This window comes from Rhinopithecus roxellana, chromosome 14, assembly GCF_007565055.1.
Source record: "Rhinopithecus roxellana isolate Shanxi Qingling chromosome 14, ASM756505v1, whole genome shotgun sequence".
Lineage (NCBI taxonomy): Eukaryota > Metazoa > Chordata > Mammalia > Primates > Cercopithecidae > Rhinopithecus > Rhinopithecus roxellana.
In genome coordinates, this window is record NC_044562.1 from 72,140,634 (window position 1) to 72,163,469 (window position 22,836).

General features: G+C 34.2%; 1 protein-coding gene across 4 annotated transcripts in view; it reads left to right on the forward strand.

The window, feature by feature from the left end:
* LNPK (lunapark, ER junction formation factor) overlaps positions 1 to 22,507 on the forward strand; it is a 91,501-nt gene extending 68,994 nt beyond the window's left edge. For 3 of the 4 annotated variants that reach the window (XM_030916793.1, XM_030916792.1, XM_030916796.1), the window contains 4 exons: positions 6,406 to 6,511; positions 7,704 to 7,774; positions 8,572 to 8,742; positions 16,237 to 22,507. In XM_030916793.1, the coding sequence (XP_030772653.1) occupies positions 6,406 to 6,511; positions 7,704 to 7,774; positions 8,572 to 8,742; positions 16,237 to 16,469 (581 nt within the window). In that variant the 3' untranslated portion in view covers positions 16,470 to 22,507. Of the gene's footprint in view, positions 1 to 6,405; positions 6,512 to 7,703; positions 7,775 to 8,571; positions 8,743 to 10,303; positions 10,386 to 16,236 lie in introns of all 4 variants that reach the window. The other variant, XM_030916795.1, reaches the window with a different exon arrangement.
* The last annotated feature ends 329 nt before the right edge of the window (positions 22,508 to 22,836 follow it).

A 22,836-nucleotide genomic window follows, 5' to 3' on the forward strand; every position in this document is an offset into this window, starting at 1 on the left:
TGAATGAGTTAAATAATTTATTATAAAGAAGATTAATACATAATTTTTTCTTTATGCCATATTTGTGGAAGAGAATCAGTTTAATATGTATTACCACAGAGCTCCCATATGTTTGAAAATTAATAACCAGCAGGTACTTGATAATTTGCCAAGCTGTGTAAAAATGACCAGTATTCCTACAATGATTGCTTTTGATGTTTGTATTAATTACCATTGTCTGTAACAGCATGAATATAAAGATGCATGTGCAAGAGGTTTAAGACATTTTTATGAAATCTGTTATTTCATGTATCTAGATTCTTTTGTGGATATGTTCACTTTAAATATGTAGAAGTAAAATACTCTAGCAAAAGTTAAGTTGGCTTAAATGCTTTCCAAATCTAATTTGGCTTGCTTATTCAAGTTGAAAATTTGATAATGAGGGATGACCATGTCTGGATTCAAGTTTATTTTTTGATGATAATAATTGAATGTTCTCAGCACAAGTAAACCAGTAACTTAGCTGATGGAATCTTTTTTTTTTTTTGTGAGACGGAGTCTTGTGTGACTTGAGTGCAGTGTCGTGGATCTTGGCTCACTGCAACCTCTGCCTCATGGGTTCAAACAATTCTCCTGCCTCAGCTTGCTGAGTAGCTGGGATTACAGGCGGGCGCCACCAGGCCTGGCTAATTTTTGTATTTTTAGTAGGAGTTTCGCCGTATTGGCCAGGCTGTTCTCAAACTCCTGACCTCAGGTGATCTGCCCACTTTGGCCTCCCAAAGTGCTGGGATTACAGGTGTGAGCCACTGCACCCTGCCAGTGATGGAATCTTAAAAGTGTATTTGAGAGCCGGGTGCAGTGGCTCACGCCTGTAATCCCAGCATTTTGGGAGGCCGAGACGGGCCTATCACCTGAGGTCAGGAGTTCAAGACCAGCCTGACTAACATGATGAAACCTCATCTCTACTAAAAATACAAAAATTATCCAGGCCTTGTGGCAGGCGCCTGTAATCCCAGCTACTTGGGAGGCTGAGGCAGGAGACTCGCTGGAACCCGGGAGGTGGAGGTTGCAGTGAGCTGAGATCATGCCACTGCACTCCAGCCTGGGCGACAGAGCAAGACTCTGTCTCAAAAAAAAAAAAAAAAAAAAAAACAGTGTACTTGATTTGTAATACCAAAAACTTAGTCTAGAACCTGACTTTTATTTACTAATAGCTATAATTTTGACATCAGTTGCCCTTTTATAGATGATAATAGCCTTTAAGTTTGTGATTATTTACAAATCAAATTTCCTTTTTATTCCTTTAAATTATAGGAATTTAGTATAATGTATTGCTATCCTAAAGCCATCTTGAATACTTGAAAGAATTTGTCACAGCCATTTTGAAACCTTTGTATCCCTATATTGCAGGGCGTCTTCCAACAGGGTTCCATTTTGTTTCAGAGTCTTCTATGAAGTCTCCGTGTAAACCTCCATTGCTGTCCACCTTATTATGTTCATTCTGTCTTGTTTTACAAAGGCAAACATCACATTTTATTTTGTCACTTTCTTCTCAGTGCCTTCTATGTGGTGTTTCAATTCAGAGTATCTTCTGCAAATAATTCTCTTTCAGTTTTCAGAGGTTATAGGGTTACAATTCATAACGTTTGAATGTGTAACTCTTTATTTTTATTATTTTTATATAAAATAAAAATTAAATTTTATGTGTTATTCCTCCACTCCCCACTCACTATTAGTCTCTTATGATATTGTCTAATTTATTACATGAACACAGTGTATTTCTTTTCACTTATTTAGGTCATTAATTTCTTTCAGCAATGTTTTGTAGTGTTTGGTGTATAGATTTTGCACACTTTTTGGTTAAATTCACATCTGATTATTTCATATTTTTAATGCATTTGTAAATGGTATTGTTTTATTAACTATTTCCAACTGGTTATTGCTAGTATATAGAAATACAATTGATTTTTGTATATTGCTCTGGTATCCTATAACCTTGATAACTAATTTATTGGCTCTAGATAGTATAACGTTTTTGTAGATTATGTAGTATTTTCTACATAGCCACATTGTCTGAATAAAGAAAATTCTACTTCTTCCTTTCCAATCTGGTTTTCTTTTATTTATTTTTCTTACCTTATTATATGAGCTATAACCTTCAGTACAGTGTTAATAGACGTGCTAGGAGTGGACATCCTTGTCTTTTTGTTGATCTTACGGGAAAAGCAATTATTCTTTCACAGTTTAGCATGATGTTAGCTCTAGGGTTTTTTGTTTTAATAAATACTCCTTATTGGCTTGAAGTGCCCATCTATTCTTAGTTAGCTGAAGGTTTTCTTTTAAATCAGTAATAGATTGTGGATTTTTTCAAATGCTGTTTCTACAGCTATTGAGATGTTTTTATTGGACTTTGTTTCTTTGTTTTAATGCCTGTTCATATAGTGAATTACATTGATTTTTAAATGTTAAACTAACTTGCTTTCCTGGAATAAATCTCACTTGATCATGATGAATTATCTTATATGCATATTGTTGGCTTTGATTTGCTAATATTTTGTTAAAAATGTTTATATCAATACTCATTAGGAATATTGGTCTCTGGGGTTTTTTTGTTTATTTTTTCCTTGTCATATCTTTTTCTGGTTTTGGTATCAGAGTTATGTTGGTTTCATTTCATAACATTATGAGTAAGTATTCCCTATTCAATTTTCTGAACAATTTGTGTAGAATTGGTATTATTTCTTCCTTAATTTAAATGTTTCCTTAATTTTAAAGATTTGACCAGTTGAAGCATCTGGGCCTATTTTTTTTTTTTCCTGAGAGAAAAAGGTTTTTTTTTTTTTTTTAAACTAAAAATTCAATTTCTTTAAGAAAAACTATGACAAATACCACACATGAACATAGATGCAAAAATTCCTAACAAAATTTTAACAAATAATTATTTTTATCTTCTTGAGTGAACTTTAGTAGTTTGGTAGTCTTTCAAGGAATTTGTCCATTTTATCTAACCTGTAGAATTTATTGGCATTAAGTTGCTCATAATATTCCCTAATTATTCTTTTAATGTTTTTACAATCCAGAATTATGCCATTTTTCTCATTTCTGATATTAATAGTTTGTATCTTTTTTTCCCTGATTAGTCTGGCTAGAAGTTAACAATTATATTGATCTTTTCAAAGAACCAGCTTTTCTTTATTATTTTTGTATTTTCTATTGTATTAATTTCCTCTCTGATCTTTATTATCTCTTTTATTCTGTACTTTGGGTTTCATTTGCTCTTCTTTTATAGTTTCTTAATATGGAAGCTGAAATTATGGATTTTAGTCCTATCTTCTTTTGTAATATAGGTGTTTAATATTATAAATTTTCTTCTCAGTATTGCTTTAGCTGCATATCATAAATTTTGATTTTTTTTCCATTTTCATTCAGTTAAAAATACTTTCTAATTTTCCTTTTTTCTTTGAATCCTGGGTTATTCAAATATATGTTATTTAGTCACAAAATATTTGGAGATTTTTCAGATGTTTATCTGCTGCTGCTGATTTCTAATTTAATTCTATTGTTAGAAAGCATACATTGTGTTATTTGAATCTTCTTATGTGTATTGATACTTGTTTTATGTCTGAGAATGCCATGTATTGGTAAATGTTTTATATTTACTTGAAAGAACATATATTCATGGGCGATTGGTCCCAGGATCACCCAGTGGATACCGTAATGCACGGATGCTCAAATCTCTTAAAAGAAATGGCATGGTATTTGCATATCATCTATACATAACCTTCCATATACTTTAAATCATCTCTAGATTACATATAATGCATAATAGAGTGCAGTCAGTTATCTTTTAAGGTGATTTAAATAATAAAAAGTCTTATGTATTTACCCACATGATAACTGTTTTAGATTCTTTATTCCTTTGTGTAGATCTTGCTTTCCATCTGCTATCACTTTCCTTTTGCCTGAAGGACTTCTTTTTGACATTTCTTGTATTGTTGTTCTTCTAGTGATGAATTCTTTCAGTTTTGTATATCTGAAAAAGTCTTCATTTAAAAAAGATGTTCATACTGGATATAGAATTTTTGACAGTTTTTTTTCTTTCAGAACTTTACACATACTGTTTTATTGTTTTCTGACTTGAGTCTTTTCTGATGAGAAGTCTGCTGTCATTGTTATCTTTTTTTCTGTACATAATCTATTTTTTTTTGGTTGTTTTTAAGATTTCTCTCTCTCTCTTTTTTTTTTTTTTTTGAGACAGAGTCTCGCTCTGTTGCCCAGGCTGGAGTGTAGTAGCACGATCTCAGCCCACTGCAACCTCCACCTCCCAGGTTCAAGCAATTCTCCTGCCTCACCCTCTTGAGTAGCTGGGACTACAGGCATGTGTCACCACGCCCAGCTAATTTTTGTATTTTTAGTAGAGACGGGGTTTCACCATGTTGGCCAGGATGGTTTCTATCTCTTGACCTTGTGATCTGCCCACCTCGGCCTCCCAAAGTGCTGGGATTACAGGCATGAACTACCTTACCCGGTCAAGATTTTTCTCTTTATTATTGGTTTTAAGCAATTTGTTCATGTACTGTGTTGGAGCAAAATTATGTTTCTTGTATTTGGGATTTGTTGATATTTTTGAATCTGTGGGTTTATAGATTTAATCAAATTTGGAAAATATGCATTATTTAAATAGTTTTGTCTTTTTCTTCATTTCTCTCCTCTTCTTGATGGACTCCAATTATACACACACACACACACACACACACACACACACACACACACACACATATTAGGCTGCTTGAGATTGTTCTGTGGTCTTGCTCTGTCACCCAGGCTGGAGTGCAGTGGTACGATCATGGCTCACTGCAGCCTCCACCTCGCGAGTTCAAGCAGTCCTTCTACCTCTGCCTCCTGAGTAGCTGGGACTGCAGGTGCATGCCAGCACACCTAGCTAATTTTTGTATTTTTTTTTTTTTGTAGAAATGGGGCTTTCTCATATTGCCCAGGCTGGTCTTGAACACCTGAGCTCAAGTGATCTGTCTACCTTGAACTCTCAAAGGCTGGTCTTGAACACCTGAGCTCAAGTGATCTGTCTACCTCGACCTCTCAAAGTGCTGGAATTACAGGCATGAGCCACTGCGCCTGGGTATCATTTTGTATGGTTTCTATTGCTATGTCTTAAAGTTCACCAGTTTTTTTGTGTGCAGTGTCTAAACTGTTGTACACATAATCTGTGGATTTTTTTATACTAGACATTGTAGTTTTTGTCTGTAGAAGTTCAATTTGGTTTTAAGTTTTAAGTTTTTTTATGTCTACTTAACATACTGAATCTTTAGATTCTCAAACATAGAAAATATAAGAACTGTCTTAATATTTGTCTACTAATTCAGTCATTTTCATGATTTCTGGGTCAATTGTGATTGATTTTTCTTATTGGTGATATTTTCCTGCTTCTTGGCATGTCTAGTAATTTTTAATCTGATGCCAGAGATTGTGAATTTTACCTTATTGAATGCTGGGTTTTAAAAATTCCTATACAGTACTCTTCTGAATACTTTACCTAATGGCCTGTGTGTTAGGAGGTTTTTCCACTCTGATTGGAAATGGGCAATATTCTTGGCCCTGTATAAACGCTGTTTCTTTTCACCTTTTTGAGTAGTCTTTTTCCTCCATCCTCAGATAGTTTTCTCATGTGCATACACCAGTCAGTACTCTGCTGAATTCTCCAGTAGACGCTCTGCAGATCTTTGTTGTTCTTTCTCTGTGCCTTCTCTCCTGCTTGGTACCCTTTCTTGTGAACTCGATATGCCTTGGCCTCCTCAGAATTCTGGCTTTGTCTCCTCAACTATGAGAGCCTGCTACACTTCACCTGGGTTTACTTTCACTGCTAAGTGGAAACTATAGGCAATAAGCTGGGGCAGTTGTAGGGCATGTTTTGTTTTTAGTCTTCTCAGGGAACAATAACCTACATTGCTTGATATCCAGTGTCTTTAAAACTGTTACTTCATATGTTTTGCACAGTATTTTAGTTGTTTTAGGTGGGATGTTAAATCTGACTCCTGTTACTCTATTATGGCCTGAAATAGAAGTCCCCTGATTTACTATTACGTAGGCTTTTAAGAGTTGGAGCATTTAAAAAAATCAGTTTGTACAGAACTAAGCATAATTTTATTTGCTAGTAGTTATGTAGGAATCTACTATAGAATCTACTAGCAAAGGTAGTTCTAATATAGCACATACTTAAATTTATTTTTGTAGTACCGTATTATTAATGAAAACTTGAATGTTCTTCAGAGATTTATAAGAATTAATATTTTGCTATTTTGTTAAAACCTTTTAAAAGTTCTAACAAGCATGGGTAGTTCTTGGTAATGGAATTAAACTTTATGTGTATTTCATGTATATAAATTTTGTATGTATTTATTTATTTAATAGGTCTTCATCCTCCAGGTCCACCTTTAGCAAGACCTATTCTCCCCCGAGAACGAGGTGCTTTGGATAGAATTGTTGAATATCTGGTTGGTGATGGTCCACAAAACAGGTAATATTTACTGGGGTGGTAGATAAATGAAAGTGAAAACAGGATGTGTGTGTGTGCACACACTAGGTGTTCTACAGTTTTGTGGCACCTATTTTCTGACTTCATAGCATAATGGAATATTTTATAGCCCTGCAAAAGAGTACATATTCAATTATTTGACAGTAGAAGTTTTGACAACATAGTCTGGGTTAAATCCATTTTGAAAAAATATTAATTCTGCTATAACTTTTAGAGAAACTGGATTATTTCATTGAAACTTTTAAACTTAAAGAGCAAAAACATAATACAATTCTGATAGGTTCTAAGAAATGGAGCTTTATAGGTATCAGTACTGGACTTGGTGATAGTAGTACTTTTAATGTTAAGAGCAATTTGCATGTATTTAGTACTTAGCAGTTCTCAAAATGCTTTTCCAATTCTTAAAATAACTCTAGGAAGATCGTATGATATGTACAGAGCAATTGTCAAAAGTATAGATTTTTAAAAAATTCATAGAGTAGTAGATGTTTGACAGCTCTCCTAATTAATATTATTTTAAAAAAGGAATCAGAATTTGTTTATGTAATGAATTGTATGTTATTCAAAATAGAACGACATTTGATATAGTGAAGTATTCGTTGAGTATATCCACAGAGAACTGAGAAAGTATATAAATAGAAAATAAGGAAGATGTTTAGTGTAACTGGGAAAGGTATAAGAATCATGTATAGAAATTAATCTTTGGGTTGTACTAAACAAAATTAAGTATGTTTATTTGCTGCAAGACTTCTCAGGTTTTAATAATGTTCATTGTGAATCTTTAAGAGGGTTCCAACTTTTCCAGCCTTATCACAGATTTGAAGGCTTTCATTCCCAGCACTATACTTTGGGAAACACCAAAATTTAAGTGTTCAGTTGTCAAATATGTTTCTGCTAACTTAGTAAAGACGTATTCATTTAACTGTTGCTTAGTTTATTTTAAATTTGATGTATAAATTATATTTTTTAATGCTTGAAATTTGGACTTTGGTTAATTTTGACTTTTGTTTACTTTGTTTAATGAATTTGTTTGTGGTTTACTAAGTCTCACATAATTTGTTATGGCATATTTAGCTGTGTTAAAATATAAATTAGTCATGATGGCTAAATTAGTCTCTGTCTTGAGCTTTGTCTGCTTTTGTAATTGGTCTGTTCATTTTTCCTTATGGTGTAGGTATGCACTTATATGCCAGCAGTGTTTTTCTCATAATGGCATGGCTTTGAAGGAAGAATTTGAATACATTGGTAAGAATTATTGGGCAATGAGATTTAAATATTTTATGCTTAAATATTTTATTCTATGCCATTTTCTATGCAGTATCACTTTGTTTTATATACTGTCTTTGTATACATTGGTTAGGCATATTATCCTCATTTTAGTACATAGAGCAAAGCAGGGAAGACAATTCAGGTTTTTTCCTGTATAATGTACAGCCTCTAGGGCAGTTGTTCTCAAACCCCACTGTGCATCACAGTCACCCGAGGAGCTTAAAATAATTATGATACCCAGGACCCATTTACAAAGAGTTTCATTTAATGGACTGAGTATGGGGTCCAGGCATCAGTATATTTTTTAAAGCTCTGCAAATGATTCTCATGTGTAGCCACTATTAAAAACTGTGGTAAATTGAAAATGCTTCTAAAATATTATGTACTACATTTTCATGGGTAAATGTGCAAGGTTCTGGATTTTAAAATACCTAATGATTGTGGTGACTAGAAATGTAATCTCACAAATTCATTTAAGTCATTAATATTATTCTGCTATCAACCTGCTGCGTCACTTACTATGTAGTTAGCCTGCTATGTAACCTATTATGCCTTTTCTGCCTTCAATTTTAAAAATTAAAATTCTAATAATTAGGAAGTATGCTTTAGTTCTGTTTAGAGCATCTACCATATTATTATTTAAATAACGTGCACAGTAACTTTTAAAAGGTTCTTTTGAATATCTGCAAAAATAATCTTAAGTGAGTTAACTAATTAGTCCTTGAACTTTGTTTGGTTTGTGGTTTTGCTTATTTTTAAAAAATTCTCTGCAGCTTTTCGATGTGCCTACTGTTTTTTCTTGAACCCTGCGAGAAAAACCAGACCTCAGGCTCCAAGACTTCCTGAGTTTAGTTTTGAGAAGAGGCAGATGGTGGAAGGTTCAAGTTCAGTTGGTCCCTTGCCATCAGGAAGTGTGCTTTCATCAGACAACCAGTTTACTGAAGGTATGAATATGTTAAACAGTTTTGTCCCTTAATAACATGTGTTGTTTAACAATAATAAAAGCATAATGCTTTTAGATAAAGATGGATTAATTTATCAGATTTTGCTGCATGCATATGTCAACTATTGCTCTGTTACTGTAGCCTCCTGTGTGTTAAGTGTGATGTGTTTTACTTTTAACATGCAGATTGTATTGTGATAAGCAGCATCTAGCATCAGCTAGTTAAATACTGTATATGGAGTGACCTTTTCTAAAAAGTGTTGGGAGATTTGATTAGTAATATTTTCATGGGTTATTTTTTTCAATTTATCTGAGTGAAACAGATTACTGAAATTATGAAACAACTATTCAAAGGATAAAATACAAAATTTGTGATTAACGTTGATAGAATAGGTTTGTATCTACCACATGAATTGGTAGAAATTACCAGAAAGCAGGAAACTTTGGAATTATAAAGTTATCCTTACATTTTTTTGGATTACTGTATCAATAGGACTGGTATTTCATTGAAACAATTTATAAAGGTTCAGAAGATAAACATTGCCTTTGATGTAAAAATCAACCTTGTTGTAGAGAAACAATTTATCAGAATTTATTGGGTTTTGGAATTCATCTTACAATTCTGTTTTAGGAATTCTTGAGGAAGTTTCATGAAAAAAATGGAAAAGATGAGGTGGAAGATTAGACTATTGCCAGCTGTTTCTTGCTACAGTGTTAATATTTGGCCAGGAGCTCTTTGTTAATCAGCTCTGAATTATGAAGATTGCCAAAATTATGAAATAGGCCATAATATTTTGTTGCTATGTGTGATATGAAAAAAAAATGCATATTAGAAGTTTAGTTCACATAATTTATTTACCAGTCAGGATTAATTATTTTAATTTCTAGGAATTACCATTTACATGTATTTGATATTTTCTTCATAAAAACATTGAGTACTGTAAAAATTGCTTTAATTGAGAATATTATATGAAGCAGTGAATTTTCAGATATCAGAAATTTAGTATGGAGTTTGAGCATCTATATATATTTTTTAACTTTGAAGAGTGAACCTAAAATGCCTGTGTTGAATTGGGCTTGGCTTTTGGCTTACTAACAAATATGGAAGTGAATTTGAATACAGATAGCTATGACAGAGGCCTGTTTCTTCCAACACTGAATCAATGCATTCATCTTCTCCAAGTCTGCAGCATCAACTCCAAACAGAATGTCCATTTTTTTCTTTTGCTTAAGTTGTGCTCTGAGCTGCATGCTGTCACATGCAAACCATCTGCCTTGCCATTGCAGCCTCTTGGAACTGAAAGTTAAAGGATTTCATACTGAAGATGCCTAGAGGAAAAATTGAAGTCTTTTCTATGACTAGCCCTGCTTATAGAAGCTAAAGTGAATATCTGTAAGCTAATTGTTGGGACAAAAACAAACAAAAAAGACCAGACAAGAAAAAACAGCCAACACAGTGAAAATCTTGATAATGAGTCCCATGCTTTTTATCTTCTGCTAAAGTCAAGATAGATAGTTAGCAAACAACACCTAGCTATACCTTTCCTTCTTATCTAATATAGGAGGAGCAATACCCCAGACGTCTCATTTTCTGTCTGAAATTCCTGGAAAGAAGTCTTACTTGCTCAAACCCAACCCAATAAGGTAATGTTATTACATGAAGACAAAACTGGAGGCAGAGTTTGATAACTCCATAATGCTAAAAACTGAAGCAACAATTCCATTTGGTTAAGATAGTTTCTAGAATAATAACTTTCATACTTCTCTTTGGATTCATCAAAGTGGCCATGGGCATCTTTTTCTTTGGCTTTCCAGAAGATTGAAACTTTTCTCAAGACTTCTGACTCAACACTGTGATACGCAGTTATCAATTCCAAGCTGGCTTCCTTTAGTAAACAACTAGAAGTATATCTGATGAACAGATGAAGCTGCATTTGTTTTGAACACTGGTGGCTTATGATTATATTGAACTATTAAGATCATATCATCTCAATCATCTACTCTTTGCTAACAGCCAGTGTTTTGGACTTCTGATTTCTAAATGATGTAGATACTTGAGGTCTGAAAAAACTTTTCTGCTTTAATTCTTATATTATTAAAAGTATTGAAGTGGCTCATTCTTAGCAGCAAAAATTGTAGAGATGAAGTTATTGAAGTTACAGATGGAACCAAAAGGTAACTTTCTTCCATCCGAACTTTTCTTTAAACAAATATCAGTAATCATTTTTATGAGCAATCAAGAATTAATAGAAGAAATATATTTTTTTCAATCTGTGATGTAAGGATTTTGAAGTTAAGTTTTGCCTGGATTCTGATTTTGGAAGATTTCTCATTTAGGATGAGGCACAAAGCTGTTAAAATTTCTGGACCACTCTTTAGAAAAACACACAGAATCTTGGAAAGTTTTCATCAAAGGAGGAGACCTAGAAGAAATTTCTCCCATTAATTTCTCACCTGAATACCTAGAGTATTTTTTTTCTGGAATTTTACATCCAGATGCTTTGGTAATAGATTATTAGAGAAATACAAGAAATTATGGATACAGATTGTCTTTTTATTTGAAGGCATACTAAATATGCCAAGGAATGAACTGCTTTTAGGTTCCTCAGTTTCTTTTATGGTTAAATGGATAGTACCGTAATACTTGAATCTCTGCTAAGTTATATTACAGTGGTTTATCAGTTTTACTTTTTTTTAAAAAGCATTCTTTTAATGGTATGTGATAATCATTAGAGTACTAGGTTTCTACATTGTTAGTATTCTAATGCAGTGTTTTTTTGGCTAGCATGTTTAAAAATGTTACTGTTAATATTGTGTTTGTATTGCTCAGTTGTGTTTGTCTAGGTCTCATGCAATTATTTTAGTAGAATATAGTTTTTGTCCAATTGGAAATAACTTCCTAATAGTAAAACTCATGGCATCTAATCAATACTATCAAAAATAGCAAGTGAAATTTATATAAGGTAAAATTTAACTTGATAATATGATTTTAAAAGTCCTTCCCTTTCTTTTATGCAAAATACTGTTACCATTAGGTTGCGCTGAACAAGGGAAAATTCTAAGTTTAGTATTTTTGTTATGATGCTCCAGGAAATTAAACTATTTGATAATGTAAATTTTGTTGAATTCCATGTATTTACCAGATCCATTAAATAATTTTTTTATACCTTTGTTTATATTTACTTATGTGCAGCCTTCTCAGGATATAAACTTGCTTGCAGTATGTTTTTGCATGTTTGTTTTAGGTATAGAGATCTTTTGGCCTTCTCACTCCGTTTTCTAAAACACTTTCACTTAATAGTTTAGTTTTAGATCATTGCTTAATAATTAAACTCTTGGCCAGACACGGTGGCTCACACCTGTAATCCCAGCACTTTGGGAGGCTGAGGCGGGTGGATCATGAGGTCAGTTTGAGACCAGCTTGGCCAATATTGTGAGACCTCGTCTCTACTGAAAAATACAAAAATGATCCAGGCGTGGTGATGCGTGCCTGTAGTCCCAGCTACATGGGAGGCTGAGGCAGGAGAATCACCTGAATCCGGGAGGCGGAGGTTGCAGTGAGCTGAGATTGTGCCACTGCACTCTAGCCTGGGCGACACAGTGAGACTCTGTCTCAAAAAAAAAAAAAAAAATTGAACTCTTAACTTGTCTAATTGATTTGTTCAGAAATGGTAAATAATTAAATGGTATTCTGTGTGTTGATGAATACTAGCTATTATGAGTGGTTATAATTTAATTGAATTTTATTTACTGAGTTGTTGGGTTGAGTTGGGGTGAAATTTATACCTTTGTTTCTTAAATATAAGTTAACCATTTTCCTTAAGGCAGGAAAATCTTGTAAAAAGTACCTTGTTTAAAACTTGTGAATTCAAAGACATGTCAATTTTAATTTAACATAGTTCCTTTGGGTAAGTTTGTAGCTTACTTATATAGTGGGCACTGATGTGTTAGCAAGGCAAAAATATCTGAAGTTGTTTTGCTAGACTATTATTTAATTTTCTTAAAAAAATTATTTTTTCAAGAACTAGAGTAAAAACCTAAACATGATATTCTTTATATGTTTTTGCATGTGTGTAGTTTATAGGTGAGGCAGTGATATTCATTATATAATTACACTGTTTTATGAGTTTCAGTTTTCTAGCTGAGTTGAGACTTTGTCCAGACAACCAGAAGCCAATTGTTACTATTTGGTAAAATAATAATAATAATAATAATCTCCCAAGAATATTGAGGTTGCGATGGGGTGATGGCAGGAGTGGGGAAAGAAATTGCATGGATCATTTTTTGTTTTATCACATTGTGGTATATTGTTTTCTTGGCATTATAGATGCCAGAGTCGAGTTTAACCTTTTTCTTACAGATGGAATTAGGTCATTCAGGTAATTGTTTCATATCTCAGTGGGCCATAAAGGGAAGAGTAGGGTTGTTTAATTAGTGTGAACACAAAGCCTGGTTTCTCTCATAGTATTTTACGCCCAAATATTAACATCTTCTGAAATATATTTTATTCCACCAAGCTGTTTTAAACTACAAATTCACAGAAGAAATTTGCTGTTTTTGTTAGAATGGGCAAATGAAGAACTTCCATAAAAATGAAAAAAGTATGTTTGTAACACATTAAATAATCTTATAAAGCTCTGTGGTTGTTAAATTTATATGTAATTCTCTGTTAATCATTTACACTTAATTATTTAGATCTTGTTTGATGAGTTCTTACAAAATGGCATTGGCATCCAAACATCAATTACCTGTCTTATTTAGACTACCTGATGTCTACATCGTAGGTGTCATGTCACATACCAATTTTTTGTAGTGTTACTGCCATTAAAAAATTGCTTTTCTGCAAATTAACCCAGGAGAAGAAACTTAATCATTAATAGGCTGTTTGATTATTTTCAATTTCCACACATTTCACCAATTTTGTAGTCTTCCACATATTCTCTGAAATACAATAGTGACTGGAAAACTTTGTGTATCTTGTTGTTTTCTGAGTATGATAGCACATGGTATTTCTATGAATTCTTGTATTGCAGACATTTAAAAATTTCAGTATTGTAGTTCTCCTTCTTGTATTAACCACTTCTTTATGGCCCCAGAATTTGTACATTAAATTGGCTTTGACAAGTAAAGTCTATATTTGAAAATAGTAACATCACAAAACTTTAATATGACAAGCCTTGAATTTTGATACCTCTCCTGTTTCAGTACAGTATTGAGGCAGTCTGTCAGATAGAATATGACAAACTATATGGGCCTGTTTCCACTTAAACATGTTTATTGGTGAGTTACATCCTGGATTCTGAGCTTTTTGTTTTTTCATTTCTTGTAGCTTTATTGGTTTGTTTCAGAAGGCTTACTAAACTATAAGAAATTGTGAAGTTCTTGCCGAGTAAAGACTGCTGTATGGCTAGAGAGTTGTGGAAAACCATGATGCTTAAAATTCTGTCTTGGATATATTCTGTGAGGGTAGAATTACAAATGATTGGTGACTCCTGAAGTTTTCCACAGATAACTTGTTTGCCCTTGTAGCAGAAATGATTTGTACATGCCTGGAGTTTCATTTGCCCTTTCTGCTTTTCCTTTCTGCTCTGGAACATTGAAATAACAAAATTCGAGTGACTTACTGCTTTTCTAACTTGGATTTTTATAAGATTCCAAGTGTGTAGCAATGCTATTTTAAGTTCCATATTAAGATACAAATAAGATTTTAAAAAATGAAATTTGGCACAAATTAATTTATGGACATTCCTTACTTTTTGTGACCATAGGAAGTTTTCATATAGTAAAACTATAGAATTTGGGCCTTTATTCTACATATTAAAAGGAGGAAGGTGGTTATAACTAATTATATAAGCCAGAGTCCAAGATATCTCTTTAAAGAAATAATTATTTTTAAGTATTTTAAAAGTCTTGGCATAGAGTATGTGAGCTATAGATAATTTGTGTTTGTTAAAACTGGTTTGGTAAAACCATGGATTTCTAAGACTTCCATATTAACATGTGTGCATATAACATATAATTTCTTTGCAAAACAGTTCTATTTATTTAGCAAAACTGACCTTTATTATACAAGGAGCTTAATTAGAACTTTTTGCTAAGGCTGGCCTTCCCTCCAGAGTTTTTGAATTAGTAATATTTGTAGTATATCTTAAGGAGTCATCTATGAGAGTAGAAATATCTGCTTTTTTTCTGAACTGATATGGTTTAGCCATATTTCTCCTAGCAAAAATATTAATTGCTGTTTTTTACATAAACAAATAAATACCTTAAAGCCAGATTTTTATCTTTAACATAGAAATTGGGTGGCCCAAAAGTTGTCTGCTTCAGTCATTCCCTCCCCCATCCTGTTCTTTAAATTTTAAAGAATTAAAGGCAGTTTATTCAATACAATTGTTATATTATTATTAAGGGATTTGAATTAAGTAATACTTAAAAAGAGAGTTTAAAAGGAGTAAATTTTCAGTAGGGACTAGTACCCTTACTTAACTTCTGCTATGGAGATGGGATTAAAAGACCCTTCTCTTTCTTTCCCTCACATGCTAGGTATGTAGCACATTCTGACCCAGAGGTTAAATACAGAGGACTTATCTTGGAGAGGGATGAGGAGAGACTAGTCATGCCTTTGGAAAAGATAGAAACCTGACTTCCTGGTTTTTGGATAATAGCGATATATATCAGTGTAGGAAAGCACCATCCACCCACACCCACACACACCCACCCACCCACCCACAAAGTACACATTTACACATTGCTTACAGGGTTGCCTGGACACAAGGGAAACAGTTTCTTCAGAAAATGTAATCTGGACATTAATACATTTGCATTGTTTGCTGGACTGTTGTATTATAGCACATAATTCTGTTGGGACTATGATTTTTGGACATTCAAATTTCAGATGTGTCTTTAGTAACTTATTTTGTATGAAAATATGGGACATTAGAAAAAGTATAATTATGAGTTTATTTCCTCTGAATTATTTTTTTTCTTCTACCATACTAACTGTAAAGGGAGTTATGTACTTATTTTAAAAGACTTTAAGGATAGGCCGGGCGCGGTGGCTCACGCCTGTAATCCCAGCACTTTGGGAGGCCGAGACGGGCGGATCACAAGGTCAGGAGATCGAGACCATCCTGGCTAACACGGTGAAACCCCGTCTCTACTAAAAAATACAAAAAACTAGCCAGGCGAGGTGGCGGGCGCCTGTAGTCCCAGCTACTCGGGAGGCTGAGGCAGGAGAATGGCGTAAACCCGGGAGGCGGAGCTTGCAGTGAGCTGAGATCCGGCCACTGCACTCCAGCCTGGGCGACAGAGCGTGACTCCGTCTCAAAAAAAAAAAAAAAAAGGCTTTAAGGATAATGTTAGACAATTGTATGGTTTCTGTGCGTGTGTGTGTGTGTGTGCACGTGCGTGTGTGTGTGTATTTATTTTTTGCTTGCCTTATTTAGCAGTTTTAACATTTGGGTATTCCTAAAGTTTTGAATCTTTATCTTTGCAGAATCTTTAGAACAAGATGTTCTTGATAATAGTACAGAGCAGACAGATGACAAAATGCCAGCTACAGAACAGACACACGAAGGGATTGAAAAAGCATCTGACTCAGAGGAACCAGAGGAGAAACAAGAGACTGAGAATGAGGAAGCCTCAGTGATTGAAGCCAACTCCACAGTTCCCGGAGCTGATTCTATTCCTGATCCTGAACTAAGTGGAGAATCTTTGACGGCAGAGTAGTAAATGCTTCCACGTGCCTTCAATTGGATATTTATAGTCTTGGTGATGTCAGTTATTGCTTTTTCGGTGGCACTTACTTTTTTTGCCCCTCTAAGGGTATGCTTGTGTATCATTTGAATTCAGATTGCCTAGCTATTTGAACATCTCAAAGTTATATATACTGGGTATTAAAATTAAAAGCAAGTGATATCAGTGAAGTAAGATCCTTTTGAATGTACAAAGACCCATGCTATTGAGACAGGTTTTAGATATTTTTTATCCATTCTAAAAGTAAACAAACATGATTGCCTTCTTGTTTTCTGTATGTATAACCTGTAAATATCCATTTTGACATAGGAAGAACTTTGGTTAAGAGTAAGTTCTCTAATGGTGTTTGTTTTAAGGAATGAAACTTGGTTAAGATTTTGATTATTTCATTATTAAAAATTGATAGAATTTTAGCTCCTGAGATATTTACAACTGGGGGAAATGTCTATTTAGGCGTTTACATTAAGTGGTATGAAGCTTGTTATTGTTACTACATAGGCACTGTTACGAATTCTCAATAAGAATGCAATGGAACAGTTAGGTAGAACCATAACTACATAGGCACTGGTACGAATTCTCAGTGAGAATGCAATGAAACAGTGAAGTGCAGTGTTTCTTTTTGATGTCTTTTATTTTACAACTGGGCCAAAGGCACATGATGTATATAATTAGTTTATATTTACACATTAGCATATAGGAAATATTTCTGCACTTGACTGTACTTGAATTCTGAACATTATTTATACATGTAAAATGATGATATATAAGTGAATTTTGTGCTCTTGTTTGTATTTTATTAAGGAAAATAAAAATAATCTGGCATCAGTTTCATTTTGCTAAATATCTAGTCTTCTTCAAACAGTATCTTGGTGGGTGACTTGGCTGCCTGAAAAATCTTAGGAGCAATAGCTCACAATACAATGAATCTGTAGATTCTTCTTAGAGCAAATTATGATACTTTTATTCAGACTTGTTTCCTTTCTAGTTAAGACAAATAGTGACATTTAGAGGTTTTAATCAGAAGTTAGGTTTTTCTGATTCAGGAACATCTTAGGCCAGGCATTTGTGATTTTTAACTTTGAGAAACAAGTTTTGTGAGAATAGGATGTGGGTTGCTGGTAGTTAATTGGATTTAATATTTGTATTAAGGATTAACTGGAAAAAAATGTGTCTCAGTGCTAATTCTTGGACCTTTAATACAGTGTGCTTATCTGTTACGGCCTCCTTTTATGTCTCTTCTCCAGTATTAAAAAAAAATGGAAATCAAGTTATGCTGAAGGGAAAAATATACCTGTGTAAGAACGGTGTGTCTGGCTAATGTTTCTGAGTTGCACACAGTTTATTAAAAACTGAACAAAACATTTTTATCATTTAAAAATCTTTTTATGATTTAATATCTCATATGTGACAATTTTTTTTTTTTTAACTCAATCTGTTAACAGTCTGGGACATCTTAGTATAGTAACCAGAGTTTTTGAGCCTACCGTATTGGGCTTAAATTTCAGGTCTGTAGTCTTGGGCAAGTCACCTAAACTCACTGAGATTATTTTTTCACCTGTAAAATGGGAAGAATTATGTTTATTTTTGAAAGGTATTAGGATAATTAAAAATAATGTAATGTGCGTAGCACACTACCTGATAATGGTGGCGTTGGTTCTTATTAACATCTTTAAAATATGCAAGGACCGTAAGTTTTTCCTCTTGCAGATGAGGAAATTTAAAAATAATATGAACATGTAATTCAGCTGCTGAGATTCAAGCCAATGTTTTTTGCATCAACTTTTCTTTATTGTATGTATGTGTATAAATGCATAGATTACGGAAATAGGAAACTGAAACTCTATAGAATATAATCTTTTTAAAAATAATTGCGTCAGGTTTTTTGTATGTTACTTACCCATATGGAGTTTCGTAACATCTTGCTTAGTCATGTTGTTACAAAACGTTCAAATTCTGATATACATTGCTTGAAAATGAGTGAGTACCTCAGAGAAATTTGATAGACTCAAACAGATAGTATGACAAATACCTTTGAAAGAAATATAGAGGAAGGTTAAAAGAGGATTAGTAAAATTAATGCAATAGGTAACATGTTTGTAACCATATAGTATCCTTTTAGATACAAAAGCTTATTTTCATTATTATTATAATAAACAGTTAATGGTTGAAACAGTAGTAAAATGTCCTATTTTGATTATTAAGACTAGTATAAATGAGGAAAGCCAAACTCTTAAATACCATTAGCTAGAGTGATCTTAGCTTCCTTGCTTACAATTGCTCAATGGGTCATCATCTAAACTCTTCTGTGTCCAGAGCATGATCTACAAACATGGTCTAGCTTCTGTCTCCATCTTCTCTCCATCATTGTGCTATAGCCATATGGAACTCCTTTCAGTTTTCTGACCATGCCCTTTCCTGCCTCAGATTTCAGCTTAAATTTTCCCTCAGAAAGATGCCTTCCCAAACTCCCCATCTAAAGCTGGCCTCTACCTTTTACTCTCCATCATGTCACTCTCTACTCACCATTCTTATCACAATGTGTATTTGATTTGTTTGCTAGTTTACTGTCTTCACAACATAGTGTCTGTTTGTGCAAGGGTCTTATTTTTCTTATTCACGTCTGAATCTCAAGGGTCTAGCACAATGCTTGATGCATATTGTGTGAATAAATAAATCCAGTGAAAACTCTCAGTTCTTGTTTCACTGCTTGGCAGTTATTGACATTGTTGAATACTCTTTCTTTGAGATGCTTTTTTTCTTTTGGCTTTTCACATATCACACTACTATTCTCTTATTTCTCTGGCCTCTTGCTCTCAACCTCCTTTAAGTGTTGGTATTCCTTAAGTTCTACCTAGTGTCATCATTTCTTCATTCTGCATATTCTTTCTCTAGGCATTCTTCTCAACACCAATGGACTTAACCATCTGTCTCTCTGAATCTCAGATCTCCAGCTTTGATCTGTTTCCTTTACTTTAGAGCTATATATTTGCCTGCCTACTGGCCTATCTCTCACAATCCATATATTCAAGAATGAATACTATACTTTGCTTCAAACCTTCAGAACATTCAAACCGTTTGTTTCTCATCTAATCAAATAGTTTCTCTCTAAGCCAGAAGCTGTAAACTCATCTCTTTTCCCTTTATTCAAACTGTCAATTTTTGTCTCCTAAACATCTTCTAGTTATATTCTCATTTCTCTATTCACATCGCATTAATAATGATGATAAACATTTGCATTCTTATTCTGTGCTAGGCAACATGCTAACTGCTGTATATGTATTATTTTATTTGTACTTTGGCAAGAATCCTGTGAAGATTTTTATCTTTGGACATATAGAAGAGAAAGCTGAGTTGTAGAGAGAATATGTATTTAAGTCCGTTTGAGCTACTATAACATAATACCACAGACTGGGTAACATGATGAAGAAAAATTTATTTGACTCACAGTTCTAGAAGCTGGGAATTCCAAAGGCATGATGCTATCATCTGGTGAGGGCCTTTGTGCTTTGTCATCCCATGCCAGAGGCAGAAGGGTAAGAGAGGGCAAGAATGAGCAAGAGATAGAAGTTGCAACCTCAAGCTCTTTTATAATGAGCATTAATCCATTCATGAGGGCTTCACCCTCATGACCTAATTATCTCCATTAGGCTCCAGCTTCCAATGCAACAGTTTAGCATACATTTTCAACACATGCTTTTTGTAGCATTCAAACCATAGCAGGAAGCAACTTGTTTAAAGTTGTATACGTGGTAAGTGGAAAACAGGGATTTAAATGTAAGTAAATGACTTCAGAGGATTTACTCTTAATTTCTGTTGTACTGCCTTCTAATTTTGGCCTCCATCATTTCAGATCACCCAAGCTGTCTCTTAACTGGTTTCTTTGTCTCCCACCTTGTGCACTTGCTATATGTTCTGTGTGCTGCAGCCTGAGTTTTTAAAAAATGGAAAATGAGGGGCCGGGCGCAGTGGCTCAAGCCTGTAATCCCAGCACTTTGGGAGGCCGAGGCAGGCGGATCACCTGAGGTCGGGAGTTTGAGACCAGCCTGACCAACGTGGAGAAACACCGTCTCTACTAAAAATACAAAATTAGCCAGGCGTGGTAGTGCATGCCTGTAATCCTAGCTACTCAGGAGGCGGAGGCAGGAGAATTGCTTGAACCCAGGAGGCGGAGGTTGCAGTGAGCAGAGATTGCGCCATTGCACTCTAGGCTGGGCAACAAGAGTGAAACTCCATCTCAAAAAAAAAAAAGGTGGGGAATGAATCATGCCACACCATTGCTTAGACCCTTTAATGACTCTTTAGTGTTCTTGGAATGAGGTCCAAATTTACTAATAAGGCCTGCAAAGCCCTGTGTAATTTTGCTCCTAGTTATGGCTGGTATCTGCACCACAACTATGGCCACTGCCACCTCCCCCACCACACATTTTAAAAGTAACAATACTAGCGTTTTCTGTGCTTTGCATATACAAAGTGTTCTCATCTCCCAGCCTTCTTGAGCTTTTCCTCAGCCTGAGATATGCTCCCACTCACATAGACATTGGGGGCACTAAATAAAAATAGCTGTTTAATTGAATTGGAATCGTTCCACTTGGAACCCAAGTTTGGAAATTTTGCTACTTGTTAAGCTAGGCCTTTTATTTTTAAAGTTGCTATTTCTCATACAAACTCTTTTTATGCATTAGACACACACAGTCACTATTGTTATGGAGAACATAATTGTATCAGGAGAGCTATAGCTTTGGATGTGGGTGTGTGTGCATCAAGGGAGCGATATTCTGATTATATGATGATTTTCATTAAATATAGTATGCTGAGTTTCTAAAAATCCTAAATGGCTTAGAAATGGTGCTATATGTGGTTTGTTTGACCCCTGCAAATCTCATGTTGAAATTTGATCCCCATTGCTGGAGGTGTTTGAGTCATGGAGCGGATCCCTCATGAATGTCTTGGTGTTGTCCTTGCAGTAATGAGTTCTTGCTCTATTTGTCCTCCTCTGGAAGCTGATGGTTTAAAAGAGCCTGGTAGCCTCCCTCCCTTTCTTCTTTGCTTCCTCTGTCTTGCTGTGTGATCTCTGCACACACCATCTTCCCTTTGCTTTCTGCCATGAGTGGTCTGAGGCCCTCACCAGAAGCCAAGCAGAGGCTGGCACCATGCTTCTAGTACAGCCTGCACAACTGTGAGCCAAATAAACTTCGTTCCCCTCCGCCCGCCCCCAACAAATTACCCAGCCTCAGGTATTCCTTAGCAACACAAATGGGCTAAGACTCAGGGTCATAGGGATAGCAGGCACCTGAGCCAAGCCAGAATGCAAGATGATTCGTATTGAACCATGAATTTTACACTGCCTCTCAATGTTGGTGTCAGCATTTAAGGTTATTTAAAAAATACAACCTTAAGGTTATATAAAGTTTTATTTAAAAAATAAAACCTTGTAAGTCTACTTTTATTTCCAGTGGATAGCAACTACTTAATTGTCTTAAAACTTTTTTCTTATAATATTACTTTACAATATTAACTGTTGGATTTATTATCTGTGTACAAATCAGTTAGTTGAAGGGCCAAAGAATAAAGATAGTTTATGAATTATGAATAGCTATTTTGAAATGGTCATGGAGATTAGCTACTCTAGAAAATTGGGAGAAGATACTGTATTAAGTATCTGGTATAACTTCAATTAATTGTGAAAATCATAGCAGAGATCTAGATATAGTTTATGAACTCCTAAAGAGACATTAAAAGGAATTCAAGTACTTATGTAAAGATGAACTAAGGTAGAGATGGTTGTGAATTGATGATCTGCTGTATGTTACAGTTATGTAATTTGACTTGTTTCAAAATTATTAAAGTTTTAAGTGTATGCATTCTACTGGTCAATAAGTAAATATATTCAGGCTCTGAATGTAGACAGATGAATATATAAATAAAGAAAAGTACACATGTTAGAAGACAAATAAGAATAAAAATTAAAATGGGTACAGAATGAAAATCTTATTAAATTGTATCACTCCATATATTATTTGTCTCATTCTAATTTCTTTCCTCCTCAGAAACTAATCTACATTTTCTACTTTAATGCTATTTTAAATGACTAAAAATTACTAAATTTATTGAGTAGTAGGTATCCTGCCCCAGTTGCCCTTTATCAGTTTGCCTGTGTATGAAACTTAGATTCCATTTAATTTTCCATTCTTGGTCCTCCAGAGCATCTATCATACCTAGTTTAATTCATAATATTAATGGACTTTAGGAGAAGGAAACACCATCCAGTTATATAGTTCTATATTATTTGATGCTTTTTAAAACCTAGATTTTCTGCTTTATGCTTTTTTCTCTATTTTTT